Source organism: Podarcis liolepis (genome assembly GCF_965112155.1).
Source record: "Podarcis liolepis genome assembly, chromosome: 5".
NCBI classification, from domain to species: domain Eukaryota; kingdom Metazoa; phylum Chordata; class Lepidosauria; order Squamata; family Lacertidae; genus Podarcis; species Podarcis liolepis.
Genome location: NC_139556.1, coordinates 62063068 through 62081671, shown reverse-complemented (window position 1 = coordinate 62081671; position 18604 = coordinate 62063068). Strand labels below are relative to the sequence as shown.

Below are 18604 nucleotides of genomic sequence, written 5' to 3'. Positions count from 1 at the left end.
TGCTGCAACAGGGTGAGCTCCCATTGCTCGGTCCCAGCTCCTGCCCACCTAGCAGTTTGAAAGCACGTCAAGTGCAAGTAGATAAATAGGTACCGCTCTGGCGGGAAGGCAAACAGCGTTTCCGTGCGCTTCTCTGGTTTGCTAGAAGCAGCTTAGTCATGCTGCCCACAGACAAATGCCAGCTCCCTCAGCCTATAGAGCGAGATGAGCGCCACAACCCCAGAGTCGTTCATAACTGGACCTAATGGTCAGGGCTACCTTTACCTTTACATTTTAGTTTGGCCTCATACTGCACGACTGCCTTTTTATTAGAATTGGGAATGACCTGGCCCACAAACTTTGCATTTGTCTCCTGGTACCATGTCCCTGCTCTTCCCCATTCCTTAGACTCCAGCCTAAGAGAACAAAATTTGTAAGAGAACAAAATTTAAAACAGGAATGTGACCTTGAGGAGCTTTCCCAATGTTAGGAAAAAATACTTTAATTATACTTCCTCATTTTCCTCATCTAACTAAAATAGTTTTTGAGGAACTACAGGACAGCATTGTTTCCTCGTGATGCCACGCAACTATAAGGATCAGAACTCCTGGCAGTTGCTTGCCAGCCCAAAGTTGTGTAGCCACTTGTGCTTCAGCTCTCAAATGAGTATCTCCTTGTACTGGGATGGAAAATGACACTTCTCTTTTCGAAATAATAATAATAATAATGTTGAGAATTAGCACAAAAGAGCTGCTTCTGTAGCTCACATGGAAAAGCATAGTATACTTGGGATTGCCAAAAATGCTTTTTACATTGTACCTCAGCAAAGACCTCTGAGTAAGCCTAGCAGTACCCAATATCAGGTGTATGAACTGTGCAGTACAAATAAAAGCAGCCACAGTTTTAACGGATAAAAAGCTAACCATGCAGAAAAGCCCTAATTAGCCAGCTTCTTGCAAGCAGAAGCAGACGGCTTGTGGTTTAAAAACCCTGTAAGCAAATAAACAATTGACTGCATAACCTGTGGAAAAGGCTTAGCAAGCTGAGCAGTGTTCATTTTCTGCTTACCACATGTCCACAAATGAATGTCACCCATGCGACCTGAAGTGGAGCTGACTCATCACAACTCTACCCTCTCATGTGGGAAATAGCATATTCCCTCCCATACACACACTTTTGTGTGCTCTGAACCTACAGCGGAATAAACCACTGTTTCCTGAGGCTAGAATGTCAATTGAATAGGACAGGGCATGTGACTCCTGTATTGTTCTTTGTAAGAAGAGAATTTAAACTAAAGGTGGTGATATCCAGCCATTCAGGACTATGTAAGATTTTAAAGAAGTGAAACTGAGGGTAACTGAGAGTAAGAAAACGACTGCCTGAATCACACATATTTTAGCTTAGCATTATGTGCATGAGCCTTAGGCTTGTGTGTTCTCCTCTCTTCCGGGGCGGGCATAAGGAAAAATCGTAAGTTTTTCCTCTCATTTTCAACTAACTGTAGATGTGCTTTGTTATGTGCAAGGTTCATAACTTTGGTTAACCTTAACAATGGTTTAGGGAAGCCATTGATGTTTGATTATTTATTTAAAATATAGTTAAAACTAACCACAATTTATCTGGGTTTGCCTATGACAAACCATAGCTAGCTGAAAAGAGTAGCAAAACTGAATCTCCTTATAGTCACAACAGAGGAGGAGGGCAGATCGTGAGCATGAGGCTCATTCATGGAATGCTAAATGCATGTACACTTTGTACACTAGATATTACCCTCAAACCCCAAACATTTCATAGTTTATTTTCCTAAATTACTGCAATGACAACAACAAATCTTTATTACGGTTGTAGACCAGCATATAAAATACTGCACTTTGACGCAGTTTTCTCCTCAATCCAGCTTCACTTATTTTACAATGTATGGTGAATTCCAGGAGGAATTATACAGTGAAAATGTTTATTGGGGTAGTCATACATTCCAAATATCAGGTGGGGTATCACAAAGGAGCACCCCCACTTCCCATCCACCGCCACTGCCTGCCATCTTGTCCTAATTCTGTTGATTCAGAACTAAGACTGCCCTTTAAACCATGTTTGCTCAGAAGTATGTCCTATTGGATTCCGTGGGGCTTCCAAACAGCTCTCTCCCTTCATGCCTCTCTTGCCAATAACAGCACCCCATTCTGCACAAGAGCACATCAGTTGCACCAGCCACTGCTCACCGGAGGGAAAAAATAGATTGCTGGCTTTTTAAAAGGTGGTAGTAGGTGAGTTGTCTGTAGGTCAAAAGAGGGGCTATAAATGCTAAGAATGAGTTTAAACTTTATTTCTGTTGTGTGTTCACTTAGACTTTTCTTCTCTTACCCGGGAGTAAATCCCATGGCTGCAGATGGCAGCCACAGAAAGATGGTTTCTAGTGGGGCAGAGTTGGAGGGATGAAAGCTTCACCAATAGGAGTGGGGTGGGGGGGGTGGAAGGCTGGTGGGGATGGAACCACATCAAATCATAATGATGTGTACAACACTGTGCAAACTTGACTCGAAACACAGTTTTAGGACACACACACTGAAGCAAACACATTTTTTTAAACTCTGACTTCAGAAATTTCATGCTACTGATATATAGGGTATGCAAAAATTAGTGGGTGTATATTTGAACCTCCCAGGACACACTATAGCTGAACTTAAAATGTTCATTGGGCATCAAAGGAACTTCAAAGGGAGACTGCAATATGAAATTACTGAATTACAATCCATTGAGAAGTTCAGTGCTATCACTTGTGGAACTAATCAGGACAAAGGATTTAAAAAACCCAAAAACAACCCTTGCAACATATGTTGATTAGCTTGCCAATGCCAGGACGTCTGTGTTGTCATCAACAACTGTTGATAACGTAATTATTGGCAACTGTACCTTTTGGCATTTCCTTTCCTTCTGATCTCACTGTCTATGCACACACCCAATGCATAGACATACCTGCAACTCAGGATATAAATGAATGTGTTTGATGAAGTGGGCTGCAACCTTATGCCATTACAAGTATGATAAGTCTTTCAGAAGCCACAAGACTCTTTGTAGTTATCCACCCCCCACCGCTCTGCATCTGATCCTATATTTCATTTCTATAGTGCCTTCCTGCACTATAGGCAATTTTTATCTCAAACAATTTAATGAAATGAAAATAAGGGTTTTGTTGTTGTTTTATTTTTTAAAAAGAATTATGGCGAATAAACCTCCATTTGATATAAAAAAGGACGGAGGTGGTGCTCTGGGTGGAAGGCCAATATCACTGAGCATAGGCTTAGTCTAATCTTTGCACATGCTACATTTATACGTTAATATTTTCGTGAGCTTTGTTATTTGCAAATGTTACTTGTTAAGCAATTTCGTTACGTAACTTGTTACTTGTTACCTTGCTATTTGTTACTTATTAAGTCACTGGGGGGTGGGGGTGTTGTATCCTGAAAGGTGGGGGATAAATAATGGTAATAAATCAACGGCAATATTTATAAGCCTGGAACATGGGCATAGCCAGGATTTATGTTGGGGGGGGTGGGCAGGTTTCATATTGGGGGGAGTAGAACCACAGTCAGTTAAGTATTTTTTATTGATTTACTTGATCTGTGTGTGGGGGAGCTGCCCCCTTGCCCTCCTGCACCCCCCTTGGCTACGCCCATAGCCTGGAAGCTAGCAGAATTGGGGGAGGCCAGGAGGCCTGGCCATGAACACGTCTCCCACTCCTATACCGTCTCTTGAGTGCTAGGCAACTTCAGAGGCAGGCAAGCCATTGTTTTGTACACAGCAAAGTCACTGTTCTCCCGGCAAAGGACCGACCACAGGGAGATAGATATGCATCTATCTGCCTCTGGTTGCAGCTCTCCAAGTTGGGGAGGCAAAGCGTGCTAGTATTTGGATAAAAGGCACCTCAGCTGCCAACAGAAAAGGGGTGTGTGGCACTTGAGGCCCTGGGGGACTAGAGCAGGCTGCAACCCTGAGATATCTAGTGTGTGTGTGTGTGTCTTAACTGTGTGTGAGTGCACAGCACAACACTGACCTGCTTCTAGGTTCCTTCTGAGTCATGCGGAGTTAAGCTAACCCCTCCCACCCACAGTGCTGGACCGTTAAATAGCCCCGCTGAATGTGCCCCTCGCAGAGCCAACCGAAGCTGAGCAAAGGAGGCTGGAGAAAGAGAGAGAGAGGGGAGAGCGGGAAGTGGGCACAGGAGGAGGCAGTGATGGACGAGCCAAAGGGTAAGGAACCAAAATAAGTCGCTCTGAATTGGAAGAGGGGGAAGAAAAGAAGAAGAAGAAAGAAGCCAGGCATCCCCCCCTCCTTTCCCTCCCCCACCCCCTACTCTCCCCCAAAGGAAGAAACTGAAAGGCGGCGGGGGGGGGGGGGGAGAGAAGGATTTTTTTGCTGGCAGCTCTGCCGGGCTGTGATGTCAGCCTCGACACACTCAGACAAAAAAGTTTGAGGAATTCATGAATATTCATGCGGAGGGTATAGTCATTCGGATTTGCCATTCAAGAGGGAGCTCGTGGAAGCGTCTTCCTTCCGAATGTGTCTCCCAGCAAGCAGGGAGGGGGCGCAGGCTGCCCAAGCTCCCTGGGGAACCCTCTCTTTTCGTGTGTGTGTGTGTGTGTGTGTGTGTGTGTGTGTTGCTTCCCGAGGTGATGAGTTCACCGTTAAGGAGATTTAGTTCAGTCCCTGAAACATGCAGGTTTTCTGCATTCCTTCCAGTCTGTAAAAGTGGCATGGGTTTTTTTCTGCTCCTAGTTTGCGCTGTGTGGGAAGCGAGAGATGAGTGTGTGTGTGTGTGTGTGTGTGTGTGTGTGTGTGTGTGTGGTTGTTTTTGTAGCAGAGAGAGGGCGACCTTGCCTCGGGAGGTCAGGAACCAATGAAATGAACTCTGGTAATTGGGACATGTAAGGTGATGACATGGAGCGGGGTCTCCCACGCAGGGTTGTTGTTATCCTTGATTAGAATGAAGGAGATGGAGAAGATTGTACTTGTATGTATGACCATAACCTGGTAAGAGGGTGTGGGGAGGACACAGCGGTGCCTTGGGGTGTTTTTGCTCAAGCAATTCAACTGTTCCTTCTTCAGCACACCGGCTACTTTGTGTTATCTTTGGCACTCCATATTGCATTAATCAAAATAATGTGTGACACAGATTCTGGGAGAGACGCTCCGATGTGCTTTTATGTGTCTAGGGTTGTTACTCTCGGTGTCATCGCTGCATCCAAGAGGGAAGGATTGTAGCTTAGTGGTGAAACATATGCTTTGCATGCGAAAGGTCTTGGGTTCTGTTCTTTGCCTTTTCTGGTTATAGAGTCAGGGAGCATAGGGTAGGGTCATAGAATTGTAAAGTTGGAAGGGATCCCCCAACGATAATCTAGTCCAACCCCTTGCAATGCAGGAATCATGGCTAAGGAATCTTTGACAGATGGCCGTCCAAACTCTGTTTAAAAAGCTCCAGTGAAGTGCCCACAACCTTCCAAGGTGGCCTGTTCCACTATCAAACAGCTTTTACAACCAGAAAGTTATTCCTAATATTGAGTTGAAATCTCCTTTCTCGTAAATTGAATCCATTGGTTCAGGTCCTATCCTCCTGAAAACAAGCTTGATCCACCATTCAGGTATCTGAAGATGGCTATCATATCATCTCTCCTTCTTCTCTTCTCCAGGCTAAACATTGTCAACGACCTCAACTATTTCTCATATGGCTTGGTTTCCAGACCCTTTGTCATGGGGAAAGCTTCTTTGCCTGGGACCCTGGAGACCTGTTGTCACTACTGGGCTAGATCACCAAATTCTGATCTAGTGTACAGCAGTTTTCTACCTATGTGCACGTGCACAGCAGGGGTCACCAACGTGGTGCCCTCCAGGTGTTCACCACATCTCCCATTATTCCTGACCATTGGCCAGGCTGGCTGAGGCTGATGGGAGATGCAATACACAACCCCTGCTGCTGCAGTCACTTGAGAAGGGAATGCAAAGCAGCTCAGGCTTTTCTGGCTTCACTGCTGTCAGAGCAAAGTGGCTTTTGTTTGTTTTGCAAAAAGTGCTGGTGGAAAGCAGTGGCTGCATCAAGGGACAAGTGTGAGTTGTGGAGGAGCTGGAAAGCTGTGAAAGCAGAAATTGGTCTGCCGGTAGTAACAAATGTACACAATGACACTCTTCATAGGAATATAGAGCAGGCATCGGCAAACTTGGCCCTCCAGATGTTTTGGGACTACAACTCCCATCATCCCTAGCTAACAGGACCAGTGGTCAGGGGTGATGGGAGCTGTAGTCCCAAAACATCTGGAGGGCCGAGTTTGCCTATGCCTTAAATAGAGGGTAGCATCATTTACCAAAGCAAATGGAATGTGAGAGTTGTCTATAAGTTGCATCTTTTCCCTGACAGAAGGCTGATTCTTGAGTCATGACTGTATTGGGGGTTTCTTCTGCTGGCAACTCAAGTTGGGCTGTTACAAAATTGTCAGTTACCTTTCCCACACATGATATGTTTTTCTTTGTTGCCCAGAAAGTTGTGCCATTCGGCTTGCCTGCAGCAGACGCAAGAAAGCCTCTTCTCCTTTTTTGTGGTCTCCTGGCTTGTGGCCTTCCACTTCCCCTTGGGACAGGAAACGGAGGAGCCACGAGGGGAAGCTTTACTTCATGCTGATGGGGTTGCCCTCTTTAAACCCTCTCCGCCATTAGTGCGGCAGAAAGGAAATCCAATTTGCTTGGAGTGACGCTGCCGCTGCTTCTCCCTCCCACTCCTTTCTCTCCCCAGCAATCACCTTAGATAAGAAAAGGAGAAAGTCAATCTCCTCTTCCCAATATGTTGCTCAACAGGTACTCGTAATAGTCAGAAGTTGGTTTGAAGTACGTATTCAGAAAAAGAGTGCTCATGTATTTGAGGAACATACTTTGCTAACCTCTTCCTGTAGGTTCTGGGGAAGAGTCTTAACTTCTATGAAATCGCCCTTTGAGTGATTACTTCTGTGTGATGCGATAACCAGAGGATAACTGCTGTATGACTGACAAAGAAGTTTGAGACGGGTGTGAGGTTCTGTTGATGAAATCACGTCAGCTTTATCTGCCTGTTCCTGGATCAACTGGCCCCCTGATGGGGTGTGGGCCCCTTTGCAGATGCCTGGCAATGCCAACCCTTGACAGCAACCCTACTAGTTATGCCCATTATTCCTCCTTCAGAGGCCACTGCATCTAGAGACTGAGGCTCTGAGCAGATGGGAAATGTATGTAGGAAAGTAGTGCTGACGTACTTAGTGTAAACCATGGTTCCTTTTAATGTATGGTTCAAATCTGAGATTTAAAGCACAGTGCTTCCTCCAAAGAATCCCAGAAACTGTAGTTTGTTAAGGGTGTGTCAGGATGCTGTCAGTGGCTCCCGGCTGATTGCCCAGGAAAGTATAAAGACAAGGAAAAGTTTCTTACAGTCCTTTTTTATTTCAGTCTTTACATAGATAGGCTATAGAACCCAGCCTCTTGGATATTGGCGATGTCCTGAGTGAATCTCCACCCCCCTGTCTCTCCCACTTCCTCATTCATCATCATCATCACCTCTACGTTTTCTGCTAAGTGCCCTCTGTCTTCGAGCTCTTTGCTCTCCTACTTTTAAGACTTGCCAGGTTCTGGAAGATGGAGGGTCTGGAAAGCTTTCTAATGACAACCTGTCAGCCAGGTGTTGCTCTGGCTCTCCCATGATTTCCCAACTTTTCTCCTCATCCGCCTCAGAGCTGTGACCTCTCTGAAAGGGTCAGGATAGGGAGGTGGTCTCCATCATTCCTCCTCTGCCCAGGGTGCTGGGAATCGTAGCTCTGTGAGGAGTAAGCAAGAGTTCCTAGGATTATTTGGGGAAAGCCATGACCCTTAAAGTTGAATAAATGTGCTTTCAATGTATGCTGTGACTGTGACCTTTCTTCACCATAATGGTCATGCAATACCAACTGTCCAGTGAAAGATGCCCAATCAGGCTTCTGACAAATCGGTGAGGGTAAGACCCAGGACCTAAAGCAAGATAAGTCTGAGCACATAATCACAGAGCAGGAGGGGATCTTGTCGGCTCCCTGGTTCAACTTGGTGGATGCAAAAAGTGCAGCTCTAGAGCATCACCAACAAATACTTGGCTAGCCTCTGCCTGACGATTTCAGTGCAGTTAGGTGAAATGATGGTGGGCTTAAGGGAGGCTTCACCTCCTTGGTTGCTTAGAACACAGAACAAGCAAACCTTAGAACCTCTTGTCTACAACAGGGATCTATCAGGTCACGTTATCTGTTTTACCATGCTGGTTTCTAGAGACTTCCTGAAAGTCTGGCTTGTAAATCCCCTATCTCTTTCCTTTGGTCAGCTCTTAATGATGATGATGAACAGACAGGTAAAAGTCTTGTCAGATAAAATTTCCAGTACTACTATGTTAATAGCAAGTCTTGTTACTGAGCTTTCAGACCCTGCATTCAGGTCCCACTTGAGTTTGAACCCTGTCAGGTATGGAGATGGGGAAAAGGAAAACTCACCATCAATTGCATGCAACTATTCTTGGTCACCACTGCAGAGCATCAGAGAAGGGCAGGAGAAGTATCTGCCTCAACTGGTTGCTGCTTTCAGGAGGAAAGCAAAGAGGGCTAGATCCTGTTGGAGTGGTGTCTTCAACATAACTGTGCCTGCCGGAGTCATACTGTGCCTGTAGGAGATGCAAATTGTGTGTTCCTGGGTGGTCTCCACAAGATGCATCTTTGTGGACAGTACTTACTCCAGACACCAAGCAGAGAGTGTCTCGTAGTATGTGGTGAAGTCAAAACTGCCTTCTTTCTCCACATGGATATGAAAGAAGCATTTCTAGAGAGCAAGAAACTCCCCATAGCACTGAACAGCAGAACTCAAATATGCTAAGTGTTTGGCAAACCATTTCCCTAATTGCTTGTGTCTTACTAGATGTTACATAGTCATCATGCAAGTGTTTACTGCATAGTCTGCTTCCCAGGTTAGACAACCCACAAAATTGTTATCTTGTTCTCATCAAGTCCTTTGCAAGAACCCAAACAGATTGGAGGTTGGAAGAGGCTGATAAAGTCGTGATGATGCTTCTCTTATATAAAAAAAATTCTTTTCCATGTTGGAATAAACAACAGAGGCTGTTATTCATGATCATTATCCAAATGACAGGGTGTCAAATGTCTCGTTTTCAAGCAGAAGGCAGAGAGAGATGAGGAGAGGAGAGGCTGAGCTAAATTCAAACGCTTTTATAAAACCCTGTATATCCCTCCCCCCAGCTTTTCAGAATGATAAGCCCACAAAATATCATGAGTGGAAGGAACACACCACCATTTTCCAAAACCCCTTCAGCAGTATGCAAAAAAATATAGAATTCACATTATTTTCAATTTCTGCAATGTGAAGCGCAGCTGGAAAAATTTAGCATTCATTTGTCTTTTATGAGGAAGGAGCTGACAAGAACTTTGCCATGTTTCTTAGCATACTTCAGGAACATTTCATAACAACATTGAAATGTAATGGAAATGTTGGCCGGGTTCTTAAAAGAGCCGACATTGTGTCCTATTACAGTACAAAACAGTATGGTAAATAAACCCACAAAAGTTATTAGCTTGCAAAGTTTTATAGTGGCCCACTATGAGGCCAGCAGCGTGCATTTTCACATCACATAACGCATTGCGTAACTATAGTGTTCACTCCCACAAGAGGCAGGAATGGCCACCAACTTGCTTAGCATTAAAAAAGGATTAGACAAATTCATGAGAGATAAGGCAATCAACAGCAAAACCTGATGACTATGTTCTTCCTCCAATGTCAGAGACGGTCGGCTTCTGAATAGTTCAGGATCATTCTGCCCCACCCTCTGCTAGTCCATTGCATGTTCCTTTCTCTGTAGGTAGAACAGAAACCAAGCAGGCTGGAGAAGGAAGGATGGGGCAGTGTTTCCCTCCATTTCTCTCTCACACCTGCATGGAAATCCTGAACTCCTTTGACTGCCAGACAAGATTTTAAATACAAAGCTGTTAAAAAATGCTTAGAAATGGCTGGGTGCAAAGGGACCCTGTAACCTGAACTATCTGAAAGTGAGCTGTTTGGAAAGCATATGTCCAGAGGCAGTGCGAGAAACTGCAGAGAAAGAGATCTTTGTTGATGCTCAGATCTTTGAAGGTGTGCCTCCTCTTCCTCCATTCCCTGGAGGATAGGATTCTGATTCACTCTCTACAGTCCGTTACAGCACACCACCGCCGGTCTATAAACCTCATCCAAGGAGCATACGCATCTTGCATGACATAGAGTTATATCACCCTGTCCTCATGTCTAAAGAATTTAGAACACACATGTGGGGATTTTGATGATGGGGCCTGTGATGAAACGGCATGCTGCACAAAACTTTGTGTAAACAGCCAGAGCTAACAACAAAGTAAGGAAAGGCATATTGCTAGCCCATGTCTTCTCAAGAGGACTCAGGATGCAAATACTCAACAGGAGCCTCAGCTCCATACATGCGATGGGTGACTACAGGGCCGTCTTTACCTGGGGGTGCAAGGGGTGCAGGGCACCCGGGAACCGAATTCAGTGGGGCGCCAAATGTATACCTACTGTATACATCCCTGCCTCCCTCCTTTGTCGTTCTGTTACTCCGTAGCATCAAATATTCCCAAGTCTGGAAACAGAAAAAAAAGGTCAACAACTTTTGCCTCCCCCCTCCCCCCAAAAAGCTCAAGAAAAGTTAATTTGGTGGTGGCTAATCTAAATTTGGGGGCGCTGGGCAGATCTTCACACCCCGGTGGTACATATGCTAAAGACAGCCCAGGGTAACTATATTATCTAATACCGAAAGAGGACTTTGTGGCGCCAGAGACAGGGGACACAAAATAGAAAGCAGTACTTACTCACCCCTTAGTGAGAATCTAGGCACAGGAACTATCTGTTGCATCTGCTGACCATTGCTGGTCATTGTAAGTTCCTGCGGTTGAATATACACACCAGACATTTAATGTACTTGACTTCCTCCCAAAGAAACCTGGGAACTGTAGTTTACCCTCACTGAGCTACAATATCCCGCACCCTTAACAAACCAAAGTTCCCAGCATTCTTTGGGGAAAGTCATGTGCCTTAAGTGTATGGTGTGTATGCAGCCGTGCGGCTCTGCAGGCAGTCCAGCAGCTCTCCTTGAGGGGCAGCAGCAAGGCCTGCAACACAGACAGCAGCATCAATGCCCAACCTGAAGCCAGCTGTTCCTCTGTGGCACAGTGGTTTAGAGCACCATTGCTGTTTTTGCCCGGGGGGGGGGGTGTTCAAATGAACGTCCCACTTACATGGAGGCCACATCCATGCCATATATTTAAAGCTCTATTGTACCACACTTTGGCTTTCACCAAAGAACCCTGGAAACTGCGGTTGTGAGTTGCTAAGAGACTCCATCCCTGCCACAGAGCGGCATTTCCTAGAGTTCCCTGGGAAGAAGGAGTGATTGTTAAACCACTCTTGAGAATTGTAGCTCCATAAACTGCAGTTAACAAACTGCAGTTCCCAGGATCCTATGCGGAGAAGCCATGGCTGTTAAAGCGGTATCATAGAGTTTATATTGCCTGTTGTGGGTGTGGCCTCAGAGGGGGAGCAGGGTCATGCCCCCCAGCTGTGCGTTTGGTGAGGATGAGAAAGGGCGTTTCTTGGGCACTGACAAGCCTCTGTTGGCACACACATAGGACCTATGCTCATACTTGTTCAACTTGTGTCCTTTGAGGGTCATGGCTGGTGTGTGGTGGAGCTAGCCTGTGCAGTTTAACTGAACCCCCTTTCCTGAAAAATACTTCCTTTGCAAGGACCTGAAGTGTTGGAACAATTGGGAACAAGTCTTTGCTCTTCTTCTTCTTCTTCTTCTTCTTCTTCTTCTTCTTCTTCTTCTTTGGTTTATCACCTCCTCCCATCTTTCTGGGCTTCAGATTAGCTGCCAGCCTCACCAAGGTGATTATCAGAAGCAGGTTCCTCACAACTAACAATTCTGAGAGCCTGGGAGCTGTACCTGCCAACATTAGCATGTGGTGTGCTTAACACAATGAACCATATGCCCTAAGAATAATTGTGAGCAAAATCAAACAAGTCAATGATATTGCAAATAGAATTGCTTTCAAACATTATCATAGACTGGAACAGTCTATCCTCTGTGGGTAAATATACTAAATAATGCTCCTTATGGGAGTAATCCATCTCTGAGCTCTTTGTTCTTGTCCTAAAAGGAACCTTTTACAGTAAATGAAAACAATACCATGACTTTCCTGAGAACTAACATTCAAAAACCGCCTGGGGGCTGAACAGAGAAATATCTTGGCCCTTTTTAACTGTCCACCACACGTTATTATTTTTATTATTATTACAAATGATTTTGTACTTCTACGGAGTGGGCCTCGTTGTACATGAAACGATTAAAATGCTTGCAGTGTTAACTCCTTGTTTTTGTTTATATTTAAAGTAATCTTTAGCTTAATGCTGCAAGAACTGCCAGCTTAAATAACTCAGCTATTGTTGCAATAATCCGGACAAGCTTTGTTCTTCTTACGGTGTCTAATGACCACCTTTCAGTCTCCAGGAAGCTTCCGCTGTTCCTCTCCAGTGGCTGAGCTGAAACTAGGAGTATTTTGCAATGGTGTTTTGAAGTTTGTTAAATTCTGAAACTCCACCTCTAAGCGGTGCTGTGATCTGAATTGTGAAGGAGTACTTGCAGATTTTAGGAGTACTGAAGTTTGCGCTCATAGCTAAAAGCATCTGTATGCTTGGCACCCCTACAGGAAAATACCATAAGTTATTAGAATCAGTGCTACCCTGGACATAGAAGCTATCTATGTAGACCCATTCCTAAAGCCACAGACTTACAAGTGGTGCAGGAAGCCCCTATTCCCAACCAATAACTTGTTCCTCCTCTGCCCCCTTCCAGCAGGATTATCATAAAAATCCTGCAGAGACTGCCCCTTCATTTTTATAACACATCCATTCACACCAAGTTTTTATTCTGTTGTCTTATCATTTAAAATATCTTATACTGTATTTCAGTCACACCGCATTGTTCTCAGCCTCCCTAAGTGTGGGAAGAGTTGGATACAAATTAATTAATAAATAAGTGAAATAAGGCACCATTGCAGAGCTGTATACTGCATATATTCTAGTATGCACACTTGGTGTTGCAGAAATGGAAGCTGGTGCTCAGTGGTGCCACAGAGATTGCCCCGCTTAAGCTTTGGAAAGAGCCTGCAGAGTGAGACAAGCTTGCTGACAGTTTGATGGGTAGCTCTTAATTTGAAAAACGGGACACAGCGTGAGTATTGTTATTTGGGACATTTAGAACCAAATATGAAAAATGCACAGCAAACAAATGCTATGGAAGTTTAGCATCTGGTGTCACATGTTAGGAACAATTTGGTCAGTATTTAAAACTGCTTATATACCACAAACCAATAAGGCGATTTGGATTTAAGCCAGTTTAGTCCTTTGTTCTTAATTGTATTCCAGTCTTGGCACTCTAGTACGGTGCATCTGCAACAGCCCAACTGGACGCCTTCATCTGCCCCAGCTGCAACAAAACATGTCTCTCCCGTATCAGTCTCGGCATCCAACAGCTTGACCTCACAAAGACACGCACCAAGGGGCAGTCCTCCATTGTCTCCTGAGACAGAAGGATGCCAACAAAGGATTTTTCTTTGAGTCTGTGGTGGTAGCAGAAAAGACTACCACCACAGAATCAAAAGAAAATCCCCCAGACAAATTAGTCCACATTACCTCCTGCAAAATATAACTCTGTGTAAAATGATGTAAAGAAAATAGTTTTAATGTGGAAGTTCTGCCATTTCCCCAATATGATGCTACTAACACTGTCATTTTATCTGAAACAGATTACACCAGTACCCGGCACTTTTCAAATAAATTGTGTTGGCCCCCATCCCTCCAAACTTGAGCTGACCCTAAGAATGACAAATTAAGCAAATTAACTGATTTAATCTCCTGCCTTCCTATAAGATCCAGCAGTTATTGTTGGAAATCATCCTCTAAGGAGACAATTGGAAGAGGATGTATGAATGAGTGAGTGGAGGCAATGAACTCAGATCACCCATGCAGTGCAGACACGCTGATTATTTCCAGCCCTTTCTACTCCTGTCCCAACAGCTGTAGCTGATTATACTAAGTCCCATTTCCTCACCAGACTTGAACACAGTTACATAAAGCTGCTATGTAGGCAGCAGCATCTTAATCTCTTTGATGCCCCTAATAAGGTAAGTATGCTTGGTCCAAATGTGTGTACAGAATTTCTGTTTTGGGCAATCACATTCCTGAGCTTTTAAGAAGAACTAGAGGTGCTTCTTGGAGAAAGGTCAGTGTGGGGGAAAAACCCTTTCTGCTCTCTTCACAGAAGAAGCAGTGTTTGCTTTTCATTTTTTTAACGTTTGCCATCCTTTGATCAAAGATCAGTTTGTTAGGTGGCCTGCATGAGGCCCAGGAAAAGGTGAATCGGCTGTCCTAGATAAATGCAGAAACAACTTTTTGCACGTGTCATCTCTGTTATCTTGCTGTACCAGAGGGAGCACGCTACTGACTCTGATGTTGCTGCCCCATTCGCCTCCCTTCTGTAACCTCTGATGCTGCCTTATGACACATGGAAGAAGTGCACCTGGTGCTTGCTCCTGTAGGAATGAGAGCACGCTTTCCTCTGAACTTCAGCATCAGGAAGGTGCTGTTTTAAGTGGTGTTGATTATCATTAAGGATCAGGCAGCAGTACTAAAAAACAGGGAACTTTATTTAAACAAGCTTTCTTTAACTCCTAAACTGTCTCAGACCCTCATCCTCTCTTTCTATACTTTCTGGGCTGAAACACTTTCTGGTAGCTGCCCCTCTGTGTCACTACGTTTCTCTCCCTGACTGCTGCCCTAACTCTCTTACTTAGTTCCACACATTTTGATACAGGGGCAATCCAACTTGGAATGCTGTATACAGCTCTGGATGGAGCCAGTGTGGTGTAGTGGTTAAGAGCGGTGGACTCGTAATCTGGTGAACCGGGTTCGCGTCTCCGCTCCTCCACATGCAGCTGCTGGGTGACCTTGGGCCAGTCACACTTCTTTGAAGTCTCTCAGCCTCACTCACCTCACAGAGTGTTTGTTGTGGGGGAGGAAGGGAAAGGAGAAAGTTAGCAGCTTTGAGACTCCTTCGGGTAGTGATAAAGCGGGATATCAAATCTAAACTCTTCTCTTCTTCCATGGGAAGGAATAACGTTGCAGCCTTTGGGGCTTTTTTGTTTAGAGCAGGGTTTCCCAAACTTGCATCTCCAGCTGTGTTTGGACTACAATTTCCATCATCCCTGACCTTGGATCCTGCAAGATAGGGATGATGGAAGTCGTAGTCCCAAAACAGCTGGAGGGCCAAGTTTGAGAAACCCTGCTCTAAACTAAACACCACTGGCATGAAGCCCTCATAATGTTGCCCAGAAGGGAGTCCAAGCCTTGGTCTGAGAGAGTCCCACCACCAACATCACTGTAACGGGAGAGAAGTTTGTCACCTTATCCATGTGCCCCAAACTGGCTTAGCTCCCTCCAATCAGCATGGCCAATTGTCAGGGGTGATGGGCGTTGTAGTCCAGCAACATCTGTAGGGCACCACGTTGACTGCCTCTGCTGTAAAGCTTTTAAAGCCATGTGTAGTTTGGTCCTCAGAAACTCTGTCATGTGTGCAGAACTTTGACTCCTGTGTGCCTTTTAGAATCCTGGCTTAAGATTTCCAACTTCCCTCCTTTGTAGTGCTACCCTGGCAACTTTCCATTTCTTCGCCTCTCGACCTTGTCCTGTTGACAAGGCCCCCTTCACATGGAAGATAAGAAATGAGTAAGAACTGGGCAAAACAAAACAAAGCATCATGTTTCCAAAAAATACAACTGTGCGCCTTCCCACCCTACCCCCCACACCTTGTTGTGAACAACGATGGAATTTACTGCCGAGGGAAATGGATGGGTTTAGGGGGGAAATGTCCAGAAGAGTTTGTGGAGGACAGAAAGGTCAACTAACTATAGTTTCCAGCAAAATATTTTGAACAAATGTTCCCCACCCCATGTGGAAAGTGTTAAGTCGGGACTCTCATTCCTTGGGACTCTCGTTCAGATGTTAACTTTTGGTCTGTTTCCACAGATACCACATGTGCGACATCTGTGGAGAGGGGAATAAGAATGACATCCGTGTGGGTGGGAGAGTTATTAGCACAGGGATGTGGAACCTGGTGTCCCCCAGATGTTGTTCGACTACAGTCCCCATCACCCCGATCATTGACGTCCGACTCCATATGGGGTATCACAGTTTCCCCACCCCTGCTTTAGGGATATAACCCTATGTACACTTTGCTGGGAGTAAGCCCCGTAACACATAGTGATCAGCAGCAATAAGAATACTCTTATTAGTGATGAAGTCTGTTGCATATTTACTTGGCTTAAACCAAGGGTAACCACTGAGGTGCCCTCAAAATGTTGCTGTTCCAATCACCCTAAATCATGGACTATGCTGGCTGAGTCTGGTGAGCATTGTAGCCCAAAATCTGGAGGGCACCACATTGGCTAGCCCTAGCTTCCCCAACCCGGTGCATACCAGATGTTTTGAACTGTAGTTCCCATCAGACCAGTTGATCTCACCCAATGGTCAAGGACGACAGGGAGTTGTAGTTCAGAACACCCAAATGGCACACCAGGGTGGGGGAAGTCTGCCTTAAAACAAAGCTGGGCAGATTTCTGGTTTCTCAGATCCAGTTTGCTTTTTTACTTGATCCCCACGATTTACCAAATGGAACCAAGTGCTAATGTCATATAGAAAGAATTAAAGATCAGTAGGACCAGTGGTGGCTAGTGCCCATTGAGACTGGTAGGGCAGAAGGCAGGAAGTCAACAGTAGGGAGAGTCAGAGCCAATAGAAGGTGCAACCACAGCCAATGACAGGCAGAGCCAACTGATTCTAGTTTTGCTGTAGATGAGTTCTACAACAGTGAGAATGAGAAGCAGAAGCCAAGAGGCAGTGTTGCTTCCTGGGGAGTTTATAAGAGGGCAGGCAGGTGGGGACTGGCTGGTGGCAGGATGGGGTTTCACTGTTCCACTTGCCCTATTGAACTGCCGTAGATCTTCATCTACTTTCTGCCTACCACTGTCTTAAAGCACTTAGCTCTGTTTCTTATTGGAACTGAAATACTGCACTGGCCATTATTATTTTGGGGTTGGAAAGCCAGTTCTAGAAATGTGATGAGCGCCGGCACTGCCTTAGTTCCCTCCTTCTCAAAACTGGAAGTCTGCCCACATGAATTAGCCTGAAATCCTGGCTGAGACTGGAATCTTACCTTATCAGTCTAGTGTAGTGAAGTCTCATAATAAGTTGTTTTTTTAAAAAAAAAACCAACAGCAACCTTCCCAAACCTCCCTTACTCCAAAAGTTCCCTTTGTGTGACCTTCCTATCATAATCAGAGCAGGGAGAGTTACTGGCGGCAGCAGAGCTTTGAAACGCCTCATTCCTTAATTTGTGGGGCAGTTTGTTTGAATGTTAGAGATACTCAAAGAAGCAGGAACAGCCCACTGAAAAAACTATTATAATTCTGTGTCTTACTTCACTGTAGAAACTTTCACAGAATATGGACTTGCAATAAAATAGTGAGAGGGGGCGTGTCTGTGAAAGTATCCTACTATGTAACCAAGATTGCAGGAGACACAGATTTATGGCCTTGCGACAATGTGCGTTTTCAAAGAAGAGACACTGTTTGAAATTAAATTAATCCGAACAAATGGTGTTACGGCCAGGAAAGTTTGTATATTCTTGAGCTGAAATATTAACAATAGTAAATACAGAATCAATCGGCAGTGAGCTTTTATTTTCAGAACGAGACTAGTTTCCCAAGAAGAACTTTTCAGGGAGAAAAAAATAGGCAATAGATTTAGATTATGTAGCCAAACCAAGTACTCATTCTCCATTGATTCAAGAGCAAAATGTTGGCCTTATGCTGTCTGTGTCTCTCAATAATCTTACATAACTGGGTGTAGGCTAGGAAGAAATCCCATCTTGTCCAAAGCTCTTTGAAAGAAAGGTGGGGTATACATCTGACAAACAAGCCATTTGTCAACATGACTTCTCCAAACTCTAGGACTTCTGGTCTCTTTTCAAAACACCATCACTGCACCTGCTACTTGTGGACAACAAATGGGTCTCTGTGTAAGAGCTCATTCACAAAAAAAGGAAAATCCATTTCATTTGGCAACCTTTTCTCAAGATCTTCTCCCCCCACACACACTTGAGCTGCTGTGATGTGGGGCTTCCTTCCACACTTGTATAAGGACTTTCATCTGGTGCCCTACAATAGGCTCTTGTCCTTGGTTCCCCACCCCCTACCACTTCTTGTTTAAAAATACTTCAGAACTTTTTGTTCATGATTGTTTGGAATGGAAATATGAGCAATATGGAGCACAGAGCAGGATATTCATGCTGAACAACATCCACTGACCTCTTAAGTTTCTAGGAAGTCCCACTATGGAAGCTGACCTCTTGGAGATCAATCTAGGCTTTAAAGAGCAAAGTCCACGGAGAAGAAAGGCGGACTGGGGTGCGGCTGGTTTCATTTCAGCC

General features: G+C 44.8%; 1 protein-coding gene across 1 annotated transcript in view; it reads left to right on the top strand.

Annotated features, from left to right (window-relative positions):
* The first annotated feature begins 4076 nt into the window (after positions 1–4076).
* ENTPD1 (ectonucleoside triphosphate diphosphohydrolase 1) overlaps positions 4077–18604 on the top strand; it is a 33521-nt gene continuing 18993 nt past the window's right edge. Inside the window, exon 1 of the mRNA XM_083505185.1 lies at positions 4077–4226. Coding sequence (XP_083361311.1) covers positions 4115–4226 — 112 coding nt within the window. The 5' untranslated portion in view covers positions 4077–4114. The remainder of the gene's footprint in view (positions 4227–18604) is intronic.